The sequence below is a fragment of the Pholcus phalangioides genome, unplaced genomic scaffold (genome assembly GCF_987345545.1).
Source record: "Pholcus phalangioides strain wild (caught in Gottingen) unplaced genomic scaffold, Ppha-v1.0 ptg000042l_1, whole genome shotgun sequence".
Lineage (NCBI taxonomy): Eukaryota > Metazoa > Arthropoda > Arachnida > Araneae > Pholcidae > Pholcus > Pholcus phalangioides.
Genome location: NW_028301628.1, coordinates 3,211,482 through 3,239,064, shown reverse-complemented (window position 1 = coordinate 3,239,064; position 27,583 = coordinate 3,211,482). Strand labels below are relative to the sequence as shown.

The 27,583-nt window shown below is 32.8% G+C and overlaps 1 protein-coding gene across 3 annotated transcripts in view; it reads left to right on the top strand.

Moving 5' to 3' along the window:
* LOC149063898 (synaptogenesis protein syg-2-like) overlaps positions 1–27,583 on the top strand; it is a 553,183-nt gene that overhangs the window by 492,267 nt on the left and 33,333 nt on the right. For all 3 annotated transcript variants that reach the window (XM_089255271.1, XM_089255270.1, XM_089255272.1), the window contains 2 exons: positions 5,682–5,712; positions 20,273–20,346. In XM_089255271.1, the coding sequence (XP_089111397.1) occupies positions 5,682–5,712; positions 20,273–20,346 (105 nt within the window). The remainder of the gene's footprint in view (positions 1–5,681; positions 5,713–20,272; positions 20,347–27,583) is intronic.

Here is a 27,583-nt window from a genome sequence, read left to right as displayed (position 1 = left end):
CTCACAATTTCGACCGAAAACAGCATCCGAAGAAAATCCAATTAAAAACAAAGAAAGATTGGAATGAAAAGCACTTAGCGTTTTGTTAGTAAATTTTAAAAACTTTTGACGGCCTATAACCAACAAACTATAAAAGCATCAGAGCTCACAACTAAATGAAGCTCGGTGGCGGCAAAATAAAAATAAAGCGAAATACAAAAAATAAAAACCAATCTACCCTTCTACTAACATGTCAACTATACGAGGAATATGTTGTGAGAAGCGAATTGCTCCGCCAAGTTAATCGCCATTCCTGCTTAATTGACTTTAAGAATTAAACGTACTTTACTCGAGGTAATTAAATTTTTCTCATTCGGTACCGAGTTAAAAAGCAAAGGCCATCTATTCCTTGCTTCTTCTTATATGCATTGTTCCAAGGGGAATAATTCCCGAGTCTCCTTCAGAGATGCCTAATGGGGTCAAATTTGTTACTCGAATAAAAAAAAAAAATTGAAATAAAAGAGTAAAAAATTCAAATGTTGCTGTTAATACACGAGAAACCTTTTAATTGCTAGAATTTATATTTTTTTTGAGGAAGGGGGAAAAACTTTTGCTGTTTCGTTCGTTCGCGGGTCTCTTATCGTTTTTCTTTTATCCCTAACTTTTATGTCCTGACACGGAAAAATTTTTCCACACTTGCATATTTCATTCACGATACATTCCCGGGAGCTTTGTTCAGTTTTATGTTCAGTTGGTCCCCTATTAGTCGACGTAGTAGCAAATTGTTACAAGTAACAAACCAATGTCCTGTAATTGCTTATACGATCCCATTGCTGGAACAGAACGGATAGGGGAGGAAAAAAATTATACGTGTATATTTTTAAGAAACTTATTTTGGATGAAGGACTTGCTTTTGTGTGGAAAAATTACGGAAACGACACAAAATCAAGAAATAATTTCGTGGAGGATTAAAGAAAGTTTTTAAATGAGGAGAACTCTTTCCACAGTCTTTTTGGAATTTCGAGCTGACTTGAGGAATTGTCACTATTCATTAATGGGGAGTTCCGTGCTCCTTGTATAATGATGGAGGGAAATTCCCTCAGGTAAATTTTCGGAGTTTGTTCGGTTCGAATTTTTTTTTTTTTTCAATTCTTCAGGTTGTTCGAAGTTGAGTTTTTTTGCCAAATGCGGCGTTAGTTGTATCCATTTTGCTGATCGCGGTTAATTAGTCGTAGTTTGTATCCATCGGAAAAAATCTGTAAATTTTTGAGTCGAATACGTATATGTTGTTACTAAATTTCCATAAGAGTTTGGTTTTCAAACTATTTTAAAAGCCTCAAGAATAAACACTTCGAATTCGTATTTTCACAAAATTGTGATGCAGTTATTAGGTAATTTACTTTCCCTTATACGACGAAGTATAGGTATTTTCAGTAAGCAAAAATTTATCATTAAAAAATTATAATCATGTTTTTTAGAGAGTTCTACAAAAAACTCGATAACTCCTCAAAAAAATATCTCTAGTATTTCTTCGGACAGATGTGTTTTATTTGCATGTCTGAGTGGTATATCGTATCAAAAAAGGGATATCAAACCGAGCAGTTGCAATTTTTCCTAGGTTTTCGCTTTTTCCAACTTCAGGAGAAGCGAGCCTGTTCCCATTAAAAAAATTCTCTATGCAGAGAGCAGGCAGGCATTCAACACTATATTCACATGACATGAAAATTCAGGTGCTTGCCCTTTTCGCTTAGAGTTATAGAATACAGGCCGCAACACTAGTAAGAACGCGGGAAAGGTACAACTCTGACAATATAAATACGGTAGGGGCCACGCACACATATTCAGAGCTCACATTCCAATGTGTGCCGATTCACAAAAAAATAATCCGCAGTGGAATGTGTACGAGTTGTATTTACGGTTGGAGTAACGGTTGTAGTAAGAGTACCGGTTTATCGATTCAAAATGAAGAAATGATATCTTGGAGGATTGAAGACAGTTTTAAATGAGTAGAATGTTTTTCGCTTTCTTCATGAAATTTCGAGATTAGTCGAGGAGAATTGTCAGTATTCATTAATGGTGACTCCCGTGCTCCTTGTATAACGATGGAGGGAAATTCCATTGGGTGAATTTTCGGGGTTTGTTCGAAAAAGATCTTTTAATTTCTCAGGTGTTTTCGCAGCTACATTTTTCCCCCCGAACATGGAATTAGTTGTATTCATCTTGTTGATCGTTATTCATTAGTTGTAGATTGTATCCATCAGAAAAAATCTGAAAATTTTCTAGTCTGACACTTATATATTGTTAGTAAAGTTTTCTATGTCAATTTAGATTTTAAACTATTTTATAGACCACAAGAGAAAAGAGCCTTGATTGAATGCTTTGAATTATTATTTTCGCATAATTTTAATGCAATTATTCGATAATTACTTTTTTGTTCACACGTGGAAGTGATAGTTAATTACAGTAGGTAAACTTTCTCGTTAAAAAAATGTATATTCTTAGGTTTGAGTACAAAAGTTGCTCAGCCCTCAACAAAATATATCTTGCATTTATCATATATAGAGTATTTCTCCGATACAGAGGTGTTCTATTTGCATTTTTGGATAGTATCAAAACGCATGTATACTTGAATAACTGCCCATACCGAGCATGTAGAGTACCCGCCTATCGGCTTTGGTATCGAATGACATGGCCGAAAACCCAAGAACAGACCCAACTAGCCTTGGGCAAATAATTATAATGGAAGTAGAGAACTGGGAATTATAGAAAGTGATTATTTTTTTTTAGATAAAAATGTATTGTACAGGGCGGACAAAAAGTGCTGGACACATTTTAAAACTAGTAAAAAAATCAATAAATTGTCATAAAACGTTCTTTTTACACTTAGATACTTATCATGGTCTATAAAAAATTTTTTATACATTTTAAAGAATCTTTAGAAATTTCACTCACAGATGGTGCTGAATAACGGAAAACTTTAAATAAATAAAATACAACGCAAACAGTGCAAAATTTATGTACGTTGAAATACGGTAGTTTTATGTAACGCAAATTGTCATAAACATTAACATTAACTAAGTATGTGCTATTTGTGTAGTATTTCATGTGTTACGTCGTGTTTCCTAATACAGTGTTATCTGTGAGTGACATTTAGAAATTTTTTTCAATTTATGGAAAAAGAATAGAAAACTCTATGCCAAGGCTGTCAAAGTTAATCGGACCTGAAGTCATTTGTTTTAAGATTATCTTTTAAGTAGGTTGCTAATTATTAAAAACTGCTAACATAAAATATCTGTTGATCTTTAATTAAAGTTTTATCATACAGCAATTAAATTTTTTTTCACATAGTTATAAGTACCTTTGTTATGCAATAATTTATAAAAAAACACGCCGGTTTAATTTCCGTTATTAAGTATTTAAAATATGGTGTTAAAGATAAAATTGAATAGTCTTGAAAATTTGTTCAATATTGTTAAGGGAAGAAAGAAGAGAGATGCAAGAATTTATAATTTAAAAAAAAACACGAACTATTAAATAATTCAACCGATCTTCCAACCAAGATTTTCCTTGATCAGCTGTTGGCACACGAAAAGTAATTTATAATATTCTCTTCCGAATGCCTTTTGAGCAAATCCAATTCCCACTTAAACTTAATAGCCGATTGCCAGAAATGTATGTGTTATTAGAGTTGAACTCTTCCCATTGAAACTGGATATTAGAGTCATTAAAATATTCTGTAATATCAGTTAACAATGCTAGATATATACCGCACTTGCCTCATTATTAAACGACAGATCTTATTGATTCATTTCTAGAAACAGTATAGCTCGATTAATAGTAGAAATAAGATGCTGTTTTAGAACACATTCTAACAAAACACAACCACCACATTTCTTTGTGATGAGGTAGCCATTTGAATTCACTTTCCAAGCCTTTAAGAAATTGCGTGAATAACCACTGCTTGAGGCCTCTGTATCAGGTGAAGTTCAAACTGCTCGTCACAGACTTGAGAATGTTCTGCCGCGTATTTCCCACTATTTGCAGCGAAGGACCTGCCGATAAATTACGCAATGGAAAAATTGTAGTTCAAGAATTTTCTGAATACATTTTTTTATTTTTTTTTCCAATTTTTCAGTAAGCCTTGAAGAAAATTTATATTTTTGGCAGCCACTGCTAGCGTACCACTCTTTCTCACTGCTAAGAGTTTGTTCAGAGGAAGATAATATTTTCCCTCGGTGAATAATTTGATAAATTTTGCCATGAAATCGGAAATTTCTTCCCCTTTTGGATTTTGTAGATGGAAAAAATTTCTAAAAATTCTTCAGTGATATTCATATTGCCATCGGTAGCTCCAACAAACAATAATTTAAACCACGCCTTAACAAAAGAAATTTCATTGAGGGCTATTGGAAAACTGTACCATTGAGGATATTATTTCCAACTGGGGTGACGCAAATCACCACCTATTACTGGTATTCTTTCGACCACAATACGTCGCGGTATAAGAACTATCATGAAATGTTCGCAAATATTCACGACAGTCTTCCTCTGCAGCATTTATCATCCATTTCTAAACCAGGGAATCGTTGCTAAAAAAGATTGGGAATTTTTTTGAAATATGTAGCTGATTTCAGATGTGTAGCAGCTCTCATTGTTCATTCTGTTTTTATAACTGTCTTGTAAATCTGCTTCATACTTTTCTCTTTTTTTTAATTATTTGAAATTTTTTTGTAATTAAAAAAAAAAAAGACCTTGTTGGGCCTTCGAGGATCGCCAATAGTCTCTCCCGCAGCCACGATTTTGACATCCCTGCTCTGGGCCATTATAAGTATCTTAGTGGAAACCGCGCCTTTTTCTGTAAATTGGTTCATTGTTCATTAATTTTCAAATGTGCACAGGGCATTCCGCCCACTGTGTATTACATTGTATATTTTTGAGAATTATTTATAGCTGCATATATAATATTCAGTGATATATAATCCCCTCTAACAAGAGCAATGGTTTTGAACATATAATCCGCGGATGGTTTGAAAAATATTATGGTAATTTAACTTTTCACAGTCTATCCATTGCAGAAATTGCAGGGAAAAAAAAAGTCACAAAAAACCGATAGTTTTCTCTGATAAGGAAACAATCTTTACCTTAAATTATTATCTGATATTTCAATTGAAAACTTTTCAACGTAAAATATTCGTTTGAAATAATCAAGAAAACTGTCCAATTCTATGTTGAATCAAAAAATTAATTTCATTTCTATTTATCAATATTAAATGTTCACAATCATCTAAAAACTTGAATAAAATAATTTTAATTTTTTTTTTCAATAACGTATTTCCCAAGTATTCAGCGATGAAAAGTAATTACGTAAAATATTCCGACCCCAGTACGTATGCTATTTATAATGTATTTTCTAATGTAAATATTACATCAAAATTGAAACACGTTTATAAATTTTCTCTGTCAATGAATATTTAATATCAATTTTTAATAATGGAGTGATATTTTTACATATTCTCTATTCATTATATTATTTTATCAATAAATTTTTATCGTTCAAAATTTGCAATTCACGAACTCAAAAAATATTTTCTAATTAATTTGGAAATTTCAATATTCATGATATTCTAATTAAGTACTTTTAGTAATAACGCAATGTATACTATTTTTTATTATTCTAATGACTATTATATTTTGTGTTTCAGATAACCAAGAAGACCAAGATCAGAATGAAAAGTAAGTTCATTATTATTCATTTTTATCGGTAATAATCGTTTTTTTTGCATGATTATCCGAAATTATTCATCATTCAGAGTGATAGTAAATAAACGTTGAAATATTCCATTAAATTCATTGGAAACTAATTTTTTGCTGCATTAGTTCTTTTTGCTTTGAAAAATATTCACTTATTTCAATGTCCTGTATTTAAAATTTTATCAAACTATACTGCACAGATTTTGGTTATACCTAGTATCAGCTTGAACAAGCAATAAACTATTTGCAAACGGAAATGAACGTTTCTCCATTGTTTGTACCATATTGACTCTCAAGCACTTATTCTAGCAACTTCATATACTAGTACGTAGTATTTAAGCGGAAACTTCGTGTAAATTTATCAGGAGTTCCACGACTGCTTTAGAGAAAAATTAGAACTAAGGAGTCCCCTATATTTTTTACATGGTAAAAAACTTTTTCCTGTGAAAATGTCACTAAAAATATTATTTAACCATTGATTTATATCAAAAATTTTGAACATATATTTGATTGCATGTGTGTGCTAACCTATGCTAGTACAAAATCCTTCATATCTCCAGTACTTCATTTTTTTTTATAAATTAAAAAGAAAACACATTTTTAACATCTTCTGCGCAAAATAAAATAGAAATCAATAAAATTGATTCAAAATAAAGAAAACTGTTCGGTCCATAAAATGATGAAAGATACTGAGATTTTTATTTACTTCGAAACGAGACTTGGATTTGATTCGGGAGCTATTAATTTAAACGGAAATTTGCTACGGGTGACCTAAATGATGTGGTACTGAACCACTGGTCAATTAAGTGATGGGTAAATGTGCCGCTGGTCATTCAAGTCATCTGTAAATATGCTTTGTGAATTTTCGAAAAATTAGGTTCGAGGTCACGAATGACTCCGAGGGCCACATTTGGCTAGTGGGCGATACGTTGAGAATCTATAAATTAATGAGTTATTTGAGCTGAAACGGACCACCCAGTGGATTTGTACGAATAAATTTGTACCACAGACTAAAAATAATTTCAACATACGTATATAAATTTTATCTACGTTTGAAAATAATACACTCCGACTAAATTTTAAAGATAATTGAAGAAATAAATTTTAATTATTTTTAATTTAGGTGAAAGAATATTTATTAAAACTGAAGAAACAATTGACGATATCAGAAAAAAATAATTTAACGGCTTGAATACTTTTTTGCTTTCGTGTAAACGTATATTGAGAATTTATAATGCATTCCAAGAGAATAATAGTGAAAAAAAAATCATGTTATATCCTGGCACACTGAAACCAAAGTAATTGAACCAGTATTTCAAGCTACTGCAGGTTATTGGATTTCTAGAAAAAAAGACCAAATTTTTAGTTTCCGAACGAAAACAAAAAAAAAAAGAGTAAAAAATATATATTTCTTTTCCTTCGGCTTTTTATGGTGTAGGTTTAATTTTCTTTCAGTTGAAGAAGAATGTGGTTCGGAATCCACAATGATGTGGATTTTTACTTTTTTTTCCTTAGGAATTCGGTACATATATGGGAAAAAATACGTCTTAAAAAACTCTCGAGAAAGAAACAATAAGAAATGGTAATCAACAAATGAAGCTGAATGCGTCAATTTGCTGTTGCTTTAATTACTGAATAGAATATATAGGTCACAGTATTTCATTTTTTTCACTGATAGTGTTAGGCACGTGAAGGGCGTTCTAAGTTTTTTGCCTTGTCAGTTTCAAGTCTGAAATATACATTAAGTCTGACAAATGTGTTCCAGAGTAATGTCGGCAAATTTCGCTTGTGCATATTCAGTAACACACGCACAAATCATATTTTTTAATAGGATTATTAATTTAAAATGTATAAGCATTTTATTAAATATAACTGTGGTGTTTGGGCAGAACATAATGACTCCAAAATCACATTTTTCAGATATAAGCATTTTCATTGTCATTTAAATATCAGAAATAAAGCATACATATAAATGCAAATGAAAATATCATACGTCAGCATGTTGTTTAGCCGTACCTACATATTTGTGCATTTATCTCACTTCATATCGTCTTCGCCGTCGTTCATATCGTCTTCGCCGTCGTTGGGAACGGACGTGCTATTATCGCGCTCCGCTCACCGACACGCCAGTGCGCCATTTTGTGTCTTTCTTTGTGTTTTTCTTCGTTCTCGTGAGTTTTACTTAGCGTGTTGTTTATTTTTGGGTCATATTCTGCGGTGATTTTCTTTTTTTTTAGCGCACGTTGGATTGTGAGATAAGTGTTTTTTTTTTTATATTGCTCTCATTTTTTTTAAATTTCGTTGTGTATTTTCGATCGACTTATATTTATTTTTCTCGTTCGCATTTCATTTTCGTTGTTTTTTCGCCAGGTTCGCTCGCTTCTTTGATATAAGTTCGTAGGTTTTGGACGTTAGTGTTAGCAAACAGTGTATACTTTTACCCGGGTACTCTGAATAACTTTGTTTTCCTTCCAGTTGGGCCTATTGTTGTAGTGTAAGTGTGGTGAGATAATTAGCTAATTCTAATAAGTATAAATTGTACTTCGTAGCTTAATACTTTTTTAGAGGGTGTTGTATTCTTTATATACATATTTATTTTTTTCTTCGTGATTTAGTGCTGAGCATTCTACTTTACGTAATTTTTTCGTATAGTCTCTTACGTATATTTTGCATAGTAATGTATTTTACATTATTTTAATTTCCAGTTAACGTTTCTCATTTTCGTATTGTTAAGTATTATTATTATTATCTAGCTTTAGCAATAGTGTTAGTATGCCTCGACCTCGACTAGTGTTGTGTAGAGCTTGCGACGGGAGGTTTCCCTGGTCTAGGGGTATAGTAGCTGATAGTTTCAATTGTAAAGGGTGCTTGGATAGAAAAAGGCTGGAACTCGAGGTCGAAGCTTTACGGGAAAAAGTTAGGGTGCTAGAGGGCCCGGTTATAACGGACCCTCTGGTCGTCGAGCCACCTGTTGATGAAGAAGCAATCTCCACGAACAACGACATTTTAGAGGGCGAATGGGTGGTCGTGGATGAGGTAGAGGGGGATAGTGATAGGGGTTTAATCATCGGCGATTCTATGGTTAGGGAACTTGGGAACCGAGTGTGTAGGGATTTTCGGGGTTTCGAGCGCTGTTGTCTTCCTGGGGGGAAGATTGGCAACGTTCGAGACGTTTTTCATCGCCGAAAGTTGCCCTTGCGGGTGATTCTGTGGGTGGGAACAAATCAGGTAGGAGCGAATATTAGTGAGTCTCTGTCAGAATACCGGGATTTACTATTATCCGCTAGGGAGGGGGGTTCAGATGTGGCAGTGATTCCAGTGCTGCCAAGGGGTAGTAGGGGATATAGGAGTAGGATCCACCAATTCAATATAGGCCTGAAGGACATTTGCTCCTCACTTGGGGTCACGTTCTTGGAGCTTCCCGCATTTACCGATAGGTGGCTTCGTTCGGATGGGATCCATCTAAATAAGAGAGGGGTCTGGGAGGTTTACGATAGTCTTAGGTCAGGTTTTTTACTCCCAGACCACGTAGTCGGGAATGCGGGTTAGTTAATGATAATCACAACAGTACTGACGGGGAATTACCCACCTCTGACTTGGATGGCTTCTCGATTGACAACAAACCACCGGGCAAATTAAAATGTGTGTTAATAAATGCCAGGAGCTTGGGTAACAAGAAAGATTTTTTAGAAACTATGATAGTTGTGGAGGACTTGGATCTTATAGCCATTACAGAATCTTGGGCAAACGATGGGGATGAATCTTTCTTACACATCTCCGGATACGATACTTTTTTGAGAAATAGATCTGATAGGAAAGGGGGTGGAGTGTTGATATACGTGAAATCATGTTTGAAGGCTAGAGAGTGCAACGTGCAGAGAAGTGATATTGAAACCATATGGGTTGAACTTGAGAACAAAAGACGTCATAAGCTTATTGTTGGGGTTTGTTACAATCCACCGAATAGGGATCAAAACTATATCGCCAAAATGCATGATGAAATTTCGTACATGTGTAAGCGAAAGAGGGTTCTCATACTAGGGGATTTCAATTACCCGGGTATTGATTGGGAGAACCTTTCATCTGGAAATCAGTATGAAAGAGACTTTCTTAAGTTGGTGCTCGAAAATTTTTTGTATCAGCATGTATCAGAAGCCACTAGGGGTACTGCTATTTTGGATTTAGTTCTTACTAGTTCTGAGGATCTAGTTGAACATGTTTCGGTGGGGGAAGAGTTTTCTTCCAGTGATCATCGTATCGTCAGATTTCACTGTAACTTTTCCTCGGGTGAGGTTGATAACAAAAGACTGGTTCCTTGTTTTCGGAGAACTAACTTTGATGTTTTGCGAAGAAGGTTAGCGGAAGTTTTCAAAGACCGGTTGGAATCAGTAGGGGTGGTAAGTCAATGGGAAGAATTTAGTACGAAGCTGTCCTCTGTTTTGCACGACGTCATACCCTTTGTTCGAAAAAAGCGTGTTTGTACATCACACCCTCTATGGTTCACGGATAGCGTGCGGAACCTTTATCTTGAAAAGAAAAGAGCATTCAGAGAGTATAAAAGTGGACGAGGTGACCTATCATTGTTTACTGATAAAAGAAGACTGTTGAAGAAAGCTATAAGGGATAGTAAAAAGCAAGTTGAATCTAGGTTGGCAGATAACATTGGCTCTGACCCAAAATCATTTTTTCGATACGTCAATAATGGATGTAAAGGGACAGTTGGCCTCCTCTCGATAGGAGGCTCAAAAGTAGAGAGCAATGTAGGCATGTGTAGTGCTTTCAATGACTTTTTCGCGTCGGTTTTTAATGGAGATAATGATATTCGATATACGGGTGTTGCATGGGGTAATAAAACGCTCAACGATATTCAAGTGGAAGACGTGGAGGTCCTAAATCTTCTAAGAAATGTATGTGCAAGCAAAGCACCAGGACCAGATGATATCTATCCCAGGGTTCTCAGGGAAGGTGCTAATGAATTGTTGGGGCCAGTCGCACAGATATACAGGAGTAGTGTTGCTGAGGGTATCGTCCCGAGAGATTGGAAACTGGCTAACGTTGTTCCGATATTTAAGAAGGGTAGTAGAGAAGTGGTGTCTAATTATCGTCCAGTGAGTTTGACGAGCTCCCTCTCGAAAATTTTGGAAATTATCATCAAAAGGCAGTTTGTGAAGTGGATAGACGAGAATAATGTATTGTCGGATGGGTTCAGGAAGGGGAAGTCATGTGTAACTAACCTCCTTTGCTTCTATGATTACGTGACTAAGGCTTTGGGTAAGAGCAAAAATGTCGACGTTGTTTACCTGGATTTCCAGAAGGCATTCGATCGGGTCCAACATGGCAAACTCTTGAAGCGTTTACACGAGATTGGAATAGGGGGCAACTTGCTGAATTGGATAGAATCGTGGTTAAGAGATAGGTCGCAACGAGTTATGGTGAACGGGGAATTCTCTGGTTGGACAGACGTCACAAGTGGAGTTCCTCAGGGAAGTGTCCTTGGCCCCATACTTTTTTCACTTTTTATCGACAAACTCGATCAGGGTATCGATGGAATTACTAGCAAATTCGCAGATGATGTGAAGCTAATGGGGGTAATCGGAAATGAAAGCGATAGGGAGTTGCTCCAGACCAACTTAAACAAGATTGCAGCATGGGCAAATGAATGGAGCATGACGTTTAGCGTAGATAAGTGCATGGTCGCTCATTTTGGTTCGAACAACCCACGGTTATCTTACGAGTTGAATGGTGTCACTATCCCGGATGCAACTAGAGTCACCGATTTGGGAATTCTCATTGACGAGCGACTTAAGTTTTCTGAACATTGTTCAGCGGTTGTCAAAAAATCGAATAGAATGCTTGGTCTCATTTTCAAAAAGGTCTCTTCGCGTTCTCCTAAAGTCATTCTTCCGCTTTTTCGAGGCTTAGTTCGTCCTGGACTGGAGTATGCTGTAAGGTTTTGGAGACCATACCTACAGAGGGACATAGACTTGGTTGAAGGGGTGCAGAGAAGAGCTACGCGTGTCCTTATTGGCACACAGGGCTTGAGTTATGAAGAAAGACTTCATTTTTTGAATATGTTTACATTGGATGAACGCAGGTATCGAGGAGATATGATCGAAGTGTTCAAAATTTTCAATGGGATGGATAGGATGGACCATGAACTTTTAGTACACCGCCAATCGACTGCTTTTACAAGGGGACACCAGTATCGATTGGTGAGGGACAATGCAAGGTTATGGTGTCGCAGGGAATTTTTCTCCAATAGGGTTGTTAATAAATGGAATAGCTTACCCCCGGAGGTAGTAAATTGTAACACAATTGACACGTTTAAAAAGAAATACGATAAACATGTTGGGGTAAATCGAGAAGCTATCCATTCTTAGAATAAGACAACCATAAGTATTCTTTATGGGCATTGTATGATATTTTATCATGTGTATATATTGTTTGTAATTTGTGTTACTTGCATTTTTAATTGGGTTGCTGTATTTTTGAATCATATGACAACCATATTTTTATGGGCATCTTTTTATCAGCCACCTCGTTGGGCATTTTGCCTGTTGTGGCGTTGTATTTGTATTTGTATTTGTATAATTAGTTGTAATTAGTAAGACTTACTACTAGATCAAAAAGAAATTTTTTGGAGGTATCATGTTCTGACCAAATACCACAGAAATATGTATGCATTTTTTTACTGTTATTATCATGAAAAGTTTTGAGGTTCGGAAAATATGTAGTTCAACTGTTTCTGAGGCAATCAATTTTCAAATCAAATTTCATCAGTTTTTAAATGTCCATGGTGAGCTATTTTGCCAGCTGTCCAAAGCTGTCATATATTAATAACTTTGAGATGCAACGAAAAAATTAATTTAACTGCATAATCTGGAAAAATTAATTTAACTGCATAATATGGAAAAATTAATTTAACTGCATAATCTGGAAAAATTAATTTAACTGCATAATCTGAAAAAATTAATTTAACTGCATAATCTGGAAAAATTAATTTAACTGCATAATCTGAAAAAATTAATTTAACTGCATAATCTGGAAAAGTTAATTAATTGATAAATTAACTAATTATTTTTCCGAGAAATTTTAAATTCATTTCATTGAAATTTTTTTTTGAAAATTAAAAAAAATCCTAGAAATTTAGAAAATAACGACAAAAGCTAAAGCCAATATCTTGTTTAAAAGAAATCTTAAATTTTTCTAGATTTTCCTGAGATTCTAAATAATATCAACGGAAAATAACAAATTACAAGATAAGAAGAAAATTCTACATCAAATGAATTTTCATCATAAATTGGTAAGTTCTTCAGTAGAAAAACTGCATCTCGAAACAACTATAGGAAAACAACTTACGAAGGAGGTTAAATCTCCAAAGTTTGACAGTGATTGGATTTTCATCCCCCCGCCTGAAAGTGATAACCAATGAAGGAAGAGTTTTTTTTTTTTAATTTTTTTCACTGTCAATCAAAGTAAGAAGCAAAGGAAAAGAAAAAATCGGTGATTTCATTCCGAGCACTACTTCGTGCAAAATTGCACGAGTGTCGAGAGCAAAAAGTAGAAGAAGAAAATTACCGTGAAGTACTCTGCAAGCATAGAATAAAAATAATGGACAAGATAAGGGACGACGAGGTACACGGAGCGGTTGGCTCCATTAGGGGACGATGTTAAAGATTAATGGACGGGACCAGAACGTGCAAAAAAATAAACGGCCAAAAAAAAAAAAGAGATTCATTGATGGTTGGTGATGCGCATGCCATGCTCGGAATCTTTCTAATCGATTTTTAACGTTACCTGTGAAATAATTATTTTTCATGTAACTGCTATTCCTTCTTACAGTTATTCTTGGAGAAAAAAAAATTGCATTAGTAAATTACAAAAAAAAAATGTTTTGAAATGCATTTTGTGTTACTGATACCAATACCATTATTACCTAGTTACAATCGTAAAAACGGCTGTTATCTTTTAATTGGCAGCACTTCAAATCAATTGGAGTTATTTTTTGGGTAGGAAATGGTGTGAAAACTTCTTGAAATATTTTTGTTGGTTCATTTTCAATATTCTTAAAAGATAACTTGTCAATTAAAGTTTTTATCTCACTTACTTATACATGGTCGTATTCATACTGACTGACTCGCAGTTCAGTCTAATTCCAAATTAAATCTTGCACCCAGCAGTTTGTACCCAAGGTGCATTTTTATTTATTGATATATCATTATCAAACATTATTTATATTATTATCAAACATTATTTATATTATTATCAAACATTATTTATATTATTACCAAACATTATTTATATTATTATCAAATATTATTCATATTATTATCAAATATTATTTATATATATATATATATATTATTAAAAATCATTTATTATATTTATTTCATAATTTATTATGTTTATATTCTTCCGCTAAAAAAATGTATTATAAATATTATTTTCATTCAAACTCTAATTATTGAGGGCTTGAAAACTAAAGATATTCATGTGAGTTCCAAAAAATATTGATGTTTAAGTTTTTGTGATTCTCGAATGTATTAAAAACATGTTTTGGAAATTATACGCAATAGGAGTAAAATATTGAAAATTATACCAATAATATTGACAATAATATAAAAATTAATATTGAAAATAATATAAAAATCAATATTGAAAACTGTATAAAAATCAATATTGAAAACTGTATAAAAATCAATATTGAAAACTGTATAAAAATCAATATTGAAAATTGTATAAAATAAACTATACTACAAATTCGGAGGGGGTAACATTTTTTAATAGTATAGATATTAAAGTGGAAATTAATAAAGGTGAATATTAATATGAGGAATTATACGCATTAGGGCAATATATTGGAAATAATACAAATAAGAGGGAAAATATTGAAATGTAACAAATGACAATAATTTTTTAATCAGTATCAGAGAAAATGATCGAACTTACATAAAATTACTTGTCACATTAATAAAATGAACGTTAAATAACGCTATGCACCTGACCAGATGAGTTCTTAGTTCATATTTTTCCTGATGAGGCTGAACAAAATTAAAAAAAACAAATTGCTTAAAAATATAATCACTTAAATCGATTTTTATCGTGTTCTAATCTGTCTAACAGTCCCTCGTGCATATGAAAGAAGTGAAAATGGTGAAATTATAATAATCTCAATGTGTTTCAATATCACATGCGATTCAAACGCATTTCTTTACAAATGTTTTTGAATACCAGGTTTTTTTGTAATTAAACAGATTTATAAAAGTTTTGATTAATAAAATAATTTAATTTTCAAGCAATTTTTATTTTCAGAATATATTTTGAAATATATTGTTTCAAAAAGTTTTCTGTAGAATTTTGTTTCCTAGAAATTTATTCAATGATTCAAACGAGGTAAGATCAAATAATCATGTATATTATTGTTGAAAAACATACACTTGATCTCTATCTGAATTATGAATTCATCGAAGAAAAATTTGTAATTACACAAAAAATTATATTAATAAATGACGCTCAATGGTTCTATAAAACATATTTGCATTTGAAAGTAATTATTCTGAATACACAAATTTACTAACAAAAATAACGACCTTTTAGATATTTTTCGCATATTATAAGAAAAACCTGTTTTTTTTAATGCAAAAATAAAGAAAAGCCTCAAAATGTAAATTATTAAATAATTTATGCTAATCTAATTTTCTCTAATGCGTATTTCAGCATAATGTCCTTTGATTAGATTAAAAATAAAATCTGAAAAAAAATATTTGCATAATTTTTCGGTTTTTGTTTAATTTTTTTTATCTCTCTCTTGTATATTTATTTAATACCTATTTTTTTAAAGAAAATATTCTTTATGAAAGCATCATTTCTGTTTTGCGTGATATGAGTCCCCTCTTTTTTATTCGATATATTTTCTAAGTCTAGATCTCACAGAGCTGACCCATGTTATCATCTCATTTATATTGTGAGCCTTGACAAAGATGTAATCTGAAAGTTTAATGATCCAGTGAAAAGCAATTGCTTCTGAACATCGAATACAAAAAAGAAATTCTTTTCTCTTCTATATATAAGTTTATTTTCTTTCTTCTCCTTTCTTTCTTGTGAATATTTTCAAAGAATAAAGAGGAAAATACCCTTTTTTTTACGGAATAAAATCTTTTCTTTGTCGTTAAACTAAGTAATCCGTTTTTGGCGTTGTCCTATGTAAATAATGTATTGAATATTTCTCTATGACGCTTCAAACTTATTTGTACGTTCCGTAACGAATGGAAACTTGTATTTATGCAATGGGAAGTATTTATATATACTTTCTTTCAATGTTAAAAATTTACAGTAGCGCACAATAATTATGAGAGATAATGTTACGGTTATATATAAAGTATTTCACCAACTTGTTCGAAGTATTGTTAATGTCAAACAAACGGGATTTCTAACTTACATTTGGGATTTATCGGATCATCATAATTCCCAACAGAGACATTTTTCCTTTATTTCCGTATTCAGGGTAGCCATTCTCCACTAAAAAGATAGTCATAAAGAAAACTCCTATTTACAAAAAAAATGTATTGAATGTCACTAATCAAATTCAAATTCATCTGTGTACAAATAAGGATGCATATTCATATGTATGTGCAAAAATGCTGAAAATCTTTCATTAAAATACATACATACTTTCATAGCATGAAGAAAATATATAACTTTTTTACAAAATGAAACACTTTTTCTTTATCGTTAAACAAATTAATCTGTTTTTAGCATTTTACTATGTAAATAATGTATCGATTATTTCTATGAGGCTTCAAACTTGTTTGTATATTCCGTAACAAATGGTCACTTAAGTTTACCCAATGGTTGTAAGTATTTATACTTTCTTTTAATGTTAGAAATTTATATCAGATTACAATAACTGTTAGAGATAACGTTACGGTTATGTGTGTGTATAATTTCTCTAAATACCGTAGTTCGAGGTACTGGAAATATCTATAAAGGGTACTAATAATGAACAAACAATTTTTTACTTTTGTATTTAGAATTCATCCGATTACCATATTTTGCAACAGATAGACACTTTATATATATAGTATGCATCAAAGAGAAAATTAACAAAATCAGCTTTCAATGAAAAATTTCAAAAACAGATTTGAATGAAAAATTTCAAAAGTTAGAGTATCGCGCCTCAAAAGGCTGCTTTATACACATATCCCGAAATTAAATATTATGAAAATGCGAAAGATGAGAAGTCATTGAAAAATTGTACAAAGGGAAAATATGGATCAATGAGGAGGTCGTTCTCGAGGGAAAACCCTCCGCATTGCTCCAAACTGCAAAAAATGTTTCTAATGATAGTAAGCCTAATAGGCATAAAATTACCATCAGTTCCCCCGACATTTTTGCGATAAACAAGCTTTGGAAGTCAAACAGCAAAAATGACAATATACAATTAGAATCAAAATATGAAATAACAAATGAGTTAGGAACACAAAAATATATATACACAAAGTGTGTTAAAAATTGAAAAATGAGAAAACTTGAAGAAAAACATACCAAGAGTAAGACTCTTTTTAAGCGTGCAAAAAGAGTCTTACTCTTGGTATGTTTTTCTTCAAGTTTTCTCATTTTTCAATTTTTAACACACTTTGTGTATATATATTTTTGTGTTCCTAACTCATTTGTTATTTCATATTTTGATTCTAATTGTATATTGTCATTTTTGCTGTTTGACTTTCAAAGCTTGTTTATCGCAAAAATGTCGGGGGAACTGATGGTAATTTTATGCCTATTATGCTTACCATCATTGGAAACATTTTTGCAGTTTGGAGCAATGCGGAGGGTTCCCCCTTGAGAATGACCTCCTCATTGATCCATATTTTTCCTTTTTACAATTTTTCAATAACTTCTCATCTTTCGCCTTTTCATACTATATATATATATCTTATTTTATATTTATACATATATAAACATAAAATAAGTGAATAGGCGGCGCCAAAAAAAAAAGAAATTCGAGAAATAGTTTTTTGGCCGGCAAGAAATAAATAATTAGGAGAAATAATGCGGACCGCAAAGCTGTTGAAGAGCTGTGTCCTAGAATACATTTAACATCAAACAAATATCTTTTTAAAATCTATAAAATCATTATGTTCAAACTTTATCAGTGACAAAGCATTGGGAGCTTCTAAGGTATTCCTAATAAATAAATTGCATGTATAAAAATGCTTTTGAAATAATTTTCCTTATAATTAAGTTTTTCTCATATGAAAATTGAAAATATAGTAAAAATTGGAAGGTAAGTTTCTTAGAACTGCACGAATTATAAAACGTTTTCAAGCGATTTCTTGAACGGACATTTATAGTTTGAATTTAAGTTTATATATAGCTTAAATAAATGAATTAAAATTTTATATATGTTTCAAAATCGAATGAGATCGATACAATTCATTTGCTTTTAATTCATCGGTAATTTCCCACACAAAAAATCGTACCTGAAACAATTTAAAGATCATGAAATATATTTTTCTATCAAACCTTGATTAAATTAGTTAAAAATTTCAATGTTTTATAATCCATTTATTAAATTTATGAAGAATGTAAATTTTAGAGAATGCGAAAAGCCTGTTTTATACATACGTGGACAGAGTTAACAGGGTATATGTCATTTTATCGGTGTACTATAGATCTTAGAGGCATATTTCCAATTAGAAAAAGTATCCAAATAACGTGTAGTACTCGGTTAGGACATTCCTGATGCAAGGGGTTGTATAGTTATTAATGTTATATAAATAACTTTTCATACAGACCCCGCGTGCCCAAAAATCCAATCAGAAAGTCTTTGTCTTGTCTCTGCTGATGTCAAAGTTTTGAAAGTTTGGAAAAAACAGCGGGTAAAACGGTACGGGGAAACCGTTTTACCCGCATTTAATGTCATTTTCTCTCAATTTTCCTCCGTTATTTCGAATTCCAATATCCAATGAATATTGCACTCACAAACGAAGAATTTTTTAGTTAGCATCAGGAGAGACAGGACAATATTTTCTAACTAGGGTTTTTCGGGTACAAGAGGACTATATTTTTCTAAATAACTATGCAATCCCTTGTAACATGAATTACATATCTTAGTACTACACGTTATTTGGATATTTTTTCTAATTGGAAGCATGCCTCTAGGATCAACGGTTCGTCAGTAAAATACAATACGCCTTGTTACCTACGCACCCTGTATATTTCTAAAAAGAGAATGTTTGAATTAGATTATATTATTTGATCTTACAAAGATTTCGATGATGTCTGCGTATCTTATATTTCGCCAGAATATCATAATATGTGCAATAGGTCACAAAACCTATAATGCCATCAGACTTATGGTGTACGGCCACTGACGATAGGTTTGCAATATACTGCACTTATAATCTTCATTCTGACTTGCATAAAAATTGCATTGGGCGCGGTAGCCCAGGTTGATAAGATACTCGCCTAAAGTAAAAAAGGATGTATAGAGGTGTCGCGTGCTCGATTCCCGATTCGTCCTTGTCAGAAACATTCCTGACAGAGGGGTACAACAGAAACGGTGACATGACCACAGAAAAAATATTGCTACCGCAAGGAGTCCCACATCGAGGAGTTAGCGCACCATCCTCTCGGTGAGTATGAAAAAGTTCGGAATTAGCAATAAATTTTAGGTCCCGGTCTAATTAGCCTCGTGTGCAGAAAATAACCGTGGTGCGACAAAAATTATCAAATAAAAATTTTGTTAGTAATTAATCGGGAAAATTATGTCAAATTATTATTTCATACACAGCAATCGATATGTATCAAATTAATATAGTATTGTTTTGAGAAAATTGTGCAAATATATAGTGCTATATATTTAAAAGTACTTTTGTGAAGTTATTACGTTACGTCGTCAAATTTTATTTGTTTACTGCCATTCGTTTGCCTCGTGTATGTATTTTCAATCGAAATGAACATGAAAGTTAAAAAGAAATTTGAAGCGGTTGAATTCTGAAAATATAGGATAGGATATAAAATGCTTCATAGATGGATTTTATGAAGTTAAAAAATTATTCGATGAAATATCAACATTAATATAATCAGACAAAAATTTTCTCTGAAGTTTAAGGATCGTTCCAATCATTTTTTTTAAGAACTTTATCATGGAAAAGGAAATCACAATGACAGCCGTATTATGATCTGTATGTCATTTGAAGCGCTTCTAGAAATTGCAGGAACTTAAAAACAAAATAACTTGCATCGAACGTTTCATTCGATCCATTATTGTAGGTATTTCAGTGACATATCTTCTGACTTTTCTCGCATTTTCCGATTATTCTCGGGTATTATTATTATTCAGATTTGAGTTGTTGTCAAATTTCACAAAAAAATAGAGAGCTTGAGTTTCAAAAATCTTATCCTTTAAGATAAATAATGCATTAAATATTAAAATATGTGCATTACTGTCCATGTAAGCTCGTTCTTTATGTTCAGAAAATACAGAAATATGATGATTTTATTATTATATATTAAAAAAACTATATTCATTTTATCTCAGGATACCGACTCCGAAGCTGAAGCATTTCGAGGATGACAGTCCTGATGTCATACCATCGAAGCCATTTTGTACAGGTATGGATATTTGATAACGTTTGAACCACGCAATTGTGTAAATAGTACGGTCTATTATTTTATGAAAAGTTTATCGCACTTACAGTTTTGATATATGTTTATTAGCAATTCTTGAAATAACCGTATTCTTTTCAATTTTTTGATGCATACCAATGACATTATCATCGTAGATTATCCACTTTTAAAAATGTATCATGAACAGAAAAATATCGCAATACTTTTTTCACCTTAATTTACTGCGAACAATTCGTAGTGCAGATATCTATCCACATTTATCATCTTATCACATTCATCCGTATTCATCACCTCATCATATTCACATTTATCATCTTATCAAATTCATCCGTATTCATCACCTCATCATATTCACATTTATCATCTTATCACATTCATCCGTATTCATCACCTCATCATATTCACATTTATCATCTTATCACATTCATCCGTATTCATCACCTCATCATATTCACATTTATCATCTAATCATATCCACATTTATCATCTAATCACATCCACATTTATCATCTAGTCATATCCGAATTTAATTAATCATACCCATCACTATCATCTAATCACATCCACATTTATCATCTAGTCATATCCGAATTTAATTAATCATACCCATCACTATCATCTAATCATTCGCCTGAATCATCTTATCATATCTCTCTCTCTCTCTCTCTCCCTCTCTCTACCAATATTTATCATCTCATCACATGTGTCCACGCGTTTTTAATCTAATCATATCTATCCGCATTTATCATCTTATCATATCTATCTGCATTTATCATCTCATCACATGTATCCACGCGTTTTTAATCTAATCATATCTATCCGCATTTATCATCTTATCATATCTCTCTCTCTATTCGCATTTATCATCTTATCACATGTATATATCCACGCGTTTATAATCTAATCATCTCTCTCTCTCTCTCTCTACCTACATTTATCATCTTATCACATCCATACACGTTTATAATTTAATAATATCTATCTACATTTTTATCATCTCATCATATCTATAGAAATTTAACATATCGTATCTGCCACATTTGTCATCTTCTAATATCTGTCCACGTTTACCATATTATAATATCTAATCACATATATCTATATTTATAATGTAATCATATCCATCTACATTTATAATGTAATCATATCCATCTACATTTATAATGTAATCATATCCATCTACATTTATAATGTAATCATATCCATCTACATTTATAATGTAATCATATCCATCTACATTTATAATCTAATCATATTTATCCGCATTTATCATCTTATCATATGTACCCGGTCCCTATCCACACATGTGGGAATTTCTCTTATTCGTGAAAAAAAAATATTCTACCTTATAATCAACAGCGCCGAATAAAATATCAAATTCATTCAGCTATAATAAAATATTAAGGGATAAAAAAGTGTTGTTAGCTCACGTCTTTCAGAAAAAGAAATATCGATTCAAGTGTTCATTTTCTCGCATCTATACGACATCAGCCATCGCAAAACAAAGTAACTTTGAGAATTATTATTTTTTTAATATATATTTTTATCACAATCTCTTCCAAGAAAATAAAATTAGCTTTTACAATACATAGTTTCGAATAGAAATATCTCAACAAGACGATAAAGAACGATTGGAAAAAAAGAAAAGGCAATGATTTGCTTAGAAAAGCATTGTCTTTGGTTACCATTCTTCTTCCAAATGCTAATTTCTCTAGCATTTCAAATACAAATACAAAATACAGGGTGGGCAAAAAGTCCGTAGAAACTAAAAATTCTTAAAAACCGGAAAAATAACCGAAATGAAAAACGGTCTGCAGGGTTAAAATTATTAGGTCACGGGAATTTTTTTAAGGCAGGAAAAAAATATCTCAAAAACAGCCGATAGGTGGCACTGACGTACACAAGTAAAGGAAAAGATACGCGAATAACGAACAGAATGCCTCCAAATCGTTTATTACAGCAGTATGTGATCCATATGACCACCACCACTGGGGATTACACATTGCAGGCGAGTCACAAATCGAGCAATGGCAGAGCGCAGCAGGTCTGCATGACACCTCGCATCTTTCTGTTCCGACAGATTGGATGGACCATACGCCAGCGCCACCTATCGGCTGTTTTTAGGGGTGGTTTTTTTTTCCTGTCAAAAAAATTCCGGTGACCTAGCGATGCTAATCCTGCAAACCGTTTTTTATTTCGGTTATTTTCCCGGTTTTTATGAATTTTTAAAGTTTCTACGGATTTTTTGCTTAACCTGTACGAGGCCACAACAGGCAAAATGGCCAGCGAGGTGGCTAAGGTAGGCTACTTTGTGCTTAAAAATCTCTACTTAATGATTGGATTAAGAGTCGTGTTCTTAGAAGAATATACTCTCTGCTTCATCTCTGTATGTATATTTTCCCCTCTAAACTACATTCTTGAAAAATTTCTAGGAAAGTTATTTTTTGCCTTTCGTTGAAGCAAGATCAGCTGTACTCCGATCTCACGCTGTGAATTAAACTCAAAGAATTCCGGCTCATTTTTGTAGTTTCTACCACCAAGTTCCATGTTTGATTTTCAGAACTAAATAAAGTTTAACGGTTTCCATTTCTGGAGTGTTTGAAGCTAAGCAGAAAAAAATTATAATATTTTTTTGGAATTTCGAGCAAAAGATTTTTCATTTCATTCTTTCTTTAAAAATATCAAAATAACTACCCAATTCCATGGCAAAATCATTGATATCATAATCAAATACCTTCCTGCCAACATTATGGTTTCTTAAACGCCGAAATATCAATAACATTCAGAGATTTAAAAAAAAACTGCAGTCCTGAAGTCATAAGAAGGAATAATATATAATAATCATCAAGTTATAATAACGCACCGAACGTCAAATCATGTAGAAGATGTAAGAACTATGTAGGAGAAAATAATATGAAAAAAATTACAAGGGAATGACCAGTTTCCATGTTCGTGTGTCTTTTTTTCTTGTGTAGATAAGAAGTAACCCCCATTATATCTTCGAAGTCTTTTTTTCTACCCTATCAACTTTACCTGATTTTCTTTGGAAATTGGTCTCTAGTGTAATCCCTACCCATGGAAAGTCTATTTCCGCATTAACGACTTGCATTCTAAGTTTATCTCTCGAAATAAAAGGAAAAGAAATTGCTAAAAAAGACGATAAAGAACGACTGGAAAAAAGGAGACTATGATTTGCTTAGAAAAGGTATCGTTTTTGGTTTCTATTCTTCTTCCAAATGCAAATTTCTCTGGAATTTCCTTCTTCGTGCTTGAAAATCTCTACTTAATGACTGGATTCACAGAGTCGTGTTCTTAGAAGAATACTCTCTAACTTATATTATACCCTTTCTCTCTATAATACTCTATCCATATATTTTTTTTTTTCTCACAAACTAGCTTCTCGAAAAAATTTCTGGGAAAGTTATTTTTTGCCTTTCGTTGAAACGAGATCAGCTGTACTCGGATCTTACGCTGTGGATTAAAACCAATGAATTCTGGCAATTTTTTGCAGTTTCTATTAAAAGGTTCTATGTTCGGTTTCTAGAATGGACTAAGCTTTAATGATTTCCATTTCTGGAGTGTTTGAAACTAGGCACAAAGAACAGTTTTATTATTTCTTTTTTTTGGAATTTCGAGCAAAAGATTTTTCATTTCAATCATTCGGATAATAATATGAAAATCATTATTCAAGGAATTCCATAGCACAATAATTAATATCGTTATTAGAAATACCTTTCAGCTAACATTATGGTTTATTAATTAAAAACACAGACAGATCAATAATCTTAGAGATAAAAAAAGAATTGTGTTGAGAGTCATGAAGCCATATGAAGGGATAATATATAATAATCGTGTTCTTATAATATAACGCAATGAACGTGAAATCATGTAACAGAGAAACTAATCAAACTAAGTAGGAAAAAAATAATAATATCAGAAAATTTCAATAGAATGGTCAGTTTCCTTGTTCGTCTTTTGTTTCTTATGTAGATAAGAAGTAACATTCATTATATACATCTTCTGAGTTTTTTTCTTTGTATCCTACCAACTTTACCTGATTTTCTTTAGAAATTGGTCTCTAGTGTAATCCCTACCCATGGAAAGTCTATTTCCGCATTAACGACTTGCATTCTAAGTTTATTTCTTGAAATAAAAAGAAAAGGAATTGCTAAAAAAAGACGATAAAGAACGACTGGAAAAAAGGGACTATGCTTTTCTTAGAAAAAGTATCGTCTTTGGTTTCTATTCTTCTTCCAAATGCAAATTTCTCTGGAATTTCCTACTTAGTGCTTAAAAATTCCTACTTAACGACTGGATTCAGAGTCGTGTACTTAGAAGAATACACTCTCCCTTTATCTTTCCTTCTCTTACTGTTCCAATAAACTGGATTCTTGAAAAATTGCTGGGTAATACTTTTATTTCTTGAGTGTTTGAAACTGAGTACAACAAATATTAATAACTTTCTGGAATTCTGCGAACAAGATTTTATATCTCAATTATTCTGATAATTACATAAAAATAACTATTCAAAGAATTCCATATTATAATCATTGATGTCCTTATAAAAATTACCTTTCGGCTTACATTCTGATTTTTAAATACAGAAAAATCATTAACCTTCAGAGATGAAAAAAAAAATTGAATTCATGACACCATAAGAAGGAATAATAATAATCATGTCGTTATAATAACGTACTGTACGTCAAATCATGAAAGAAATCCATCAAACTGTGTACGAAAAAAAACATGGAAAAAATTACGAGAGAATGACCAGTTTCCATGTCCGTATGTCTTTTCCTTTCTTGTGTAGATAAGAAGTAACCTCCATTATATCTCCTGAGTCTTTTTTTTTCCTACCCTACCAAATTTACCTGATTTTCTTTCGAAATTGGTCTCAAGTGTAATTCCTACCCACGGAAGTCTATGTCGGCATTAACGACTTGCATTCTAAGTTTATCTCTCGAAAGGAAAAGAAAAGAAAAAGTCGATAAAGAACGCCTGGATAAAAGAAAAGACAATGATTTGCTTAGAAAGGTATCGTCTTTGGTTTCCATTCTTCTTCCAAATGCAAATTTCTCTGGAATTTCCTGCTTCGTGCTTAAAAATTTCTACTTAATGACTGGATTCAGAGTCGTGTTCTTAGAAGAATACTCTCTCTAACTTTATCTCTTTCTCTTTTCATGCATATATATATATATATTTCTCTTAAACTAGTTCTTGAAAAATTTCTGGGAAAGTCATTTTTTGCCTTTCGTTGAAACCAAATCGGCTATACTCGGATCTTCCGCTGTGGATTAAAACCAAAGTATTCCGGTCCATTTTTTGCAGTTTCTACCACCGGGTTCCACGTTCGATTTTTAGAAAGTAAGAAGAGTTTATATAATGATTTTTGTTTCTGAATTGTGTGTGAAACTATGTAAAAAAAAATGATAATAATTTTCTGGAATTTTTATGGATGGGAACTCGTTGTGTTAAGAAATCCTTAAAATTGAATATTTTATTCTGAAACATTATTTGGCAAAGTGCCACGAATCTAAATTTCACGCTGTTCGGTAAGCAAATATGGTGAGATTGTTTCTTGGAATTGCGTATTAAAGTTATTTAGATAGTTCTCGTCTTGATGCTGCATTTGTAGCGAAGCGTTTCTCAGATCACTTCGCTGAGCAAGCTGAATGTAGGAAAAAGTTATAGATGCTTGAATGCGTTTACATTTTAAAAGTTCTGTAATTAAAAGGAGATGCACCATCACTATTCGTTAATTTTCGAATTTGTGTAAATGTATTTCGAGGAAATGTTATTTACGTTTGTGTAAAATAGTTCTTTTTTAGATTATTAATAAATATAAAAATTTAGAGAACTCGCAGATTGATTGGAAAGAACAAACAGAAGTGGAAAATATGAAGTTCGATTAAAATTTCATGTGTTTAAATAGGTCTTTGAAGGCGGCTGTTTTGGCGTTAATGGGAGTATATAAATTTTTTTCTCAAATTTCCATTACTGCTCCAATTTCTTTCCCGGGATTCAAATCGTACTTTCCGATCCATATTATTGCCAGTACATTGGTGGCAACATTTCGGGCAGCTACATGAGCACAAAAATAATTGTTCGATGTTCTTCTAATAGCTGCTTCGGTTTATACTGGGCAGGGGTGTACGCTGGATCGACCTTTGGGAGAGCCACAAAAGGTTTGGGGAGGGGTGCACAGAGGTTTTCCTCTCGAGAAACTTTATCCGAATTCTGGCCAAGTGTCAGAAACTGCCATGTGGCTCTTTACAGGAAGGGGAGGGCGCTAAGGGATAAGTGGACTATAGCCCAGAGCGGAAAATTAGTAGAATGGGAATGTAGCAGTAACATTTCCAAACTCCGTAAGCGGTGAAACCGTAAATCTACCTTTGCTTAGTGTGTTAGGGACTGAATCGGTGATTCACCAAACGAATGATCTAGAGTTTCGAAATCTTGTTAGTGATCAAACAGTGACGCAGAGAGCGACGGACCAGCAAAGTGGATGACCAAAAGAGTCACATAGAGAGTAAGGGAACAGGCTAATAAAGAACCAGGTCCGTGAATGACCAAAGGAGGCGCCGAGAGACTGATGGATCCGGTCATCGAGTGGCCTAGAGCGTGAGCGACTAGGTTGGTGAACAACCAAAAGAATGATCTAGAGCTCCTGCAAGCGATTTGAGTGACCAAAACATCATGTGAACATACAAATGCACGGTCTAGGCTACAGAAAGTAGCCTAGACCGTGATAGACCAGGTCACGCGGATGACCAAAAAAATCCCCCTAGAGTTCGCCACCTGTTTTTCACTGTTTTATCTGTTTTGTCACCAGTAAAAAAACAGGCCGGTGAGTGCCGTAAAGCAGGGTTTCTCAAACTTTTTCCACCCGTGGTGCCCCTTACCCTCGACTCGTCATTTGCCGGAATCAGTGGATTTTAGGGAGGCAGAATATTTGAATATTTCTTTAAATATTTCTTAAATGCCGCCGAAACCATTAACTGAATCCATAGAATCAAACACTTCCTTTGTGTTTCTATTACCGGCGCACGACCTGCCTTGGTTTTTTTTTCTATCTTTATAAATCACAAAGCAGGCAGTTATATATTCGGAAAGTACAATTACTTCAATACATTTATTTTATATGTGATTTCACGTCTTTTGTATGTTCTCTTTATTTTTCAAGTTTTCTATACAGGGTGTTCTGTTAATGGACCGATAAACT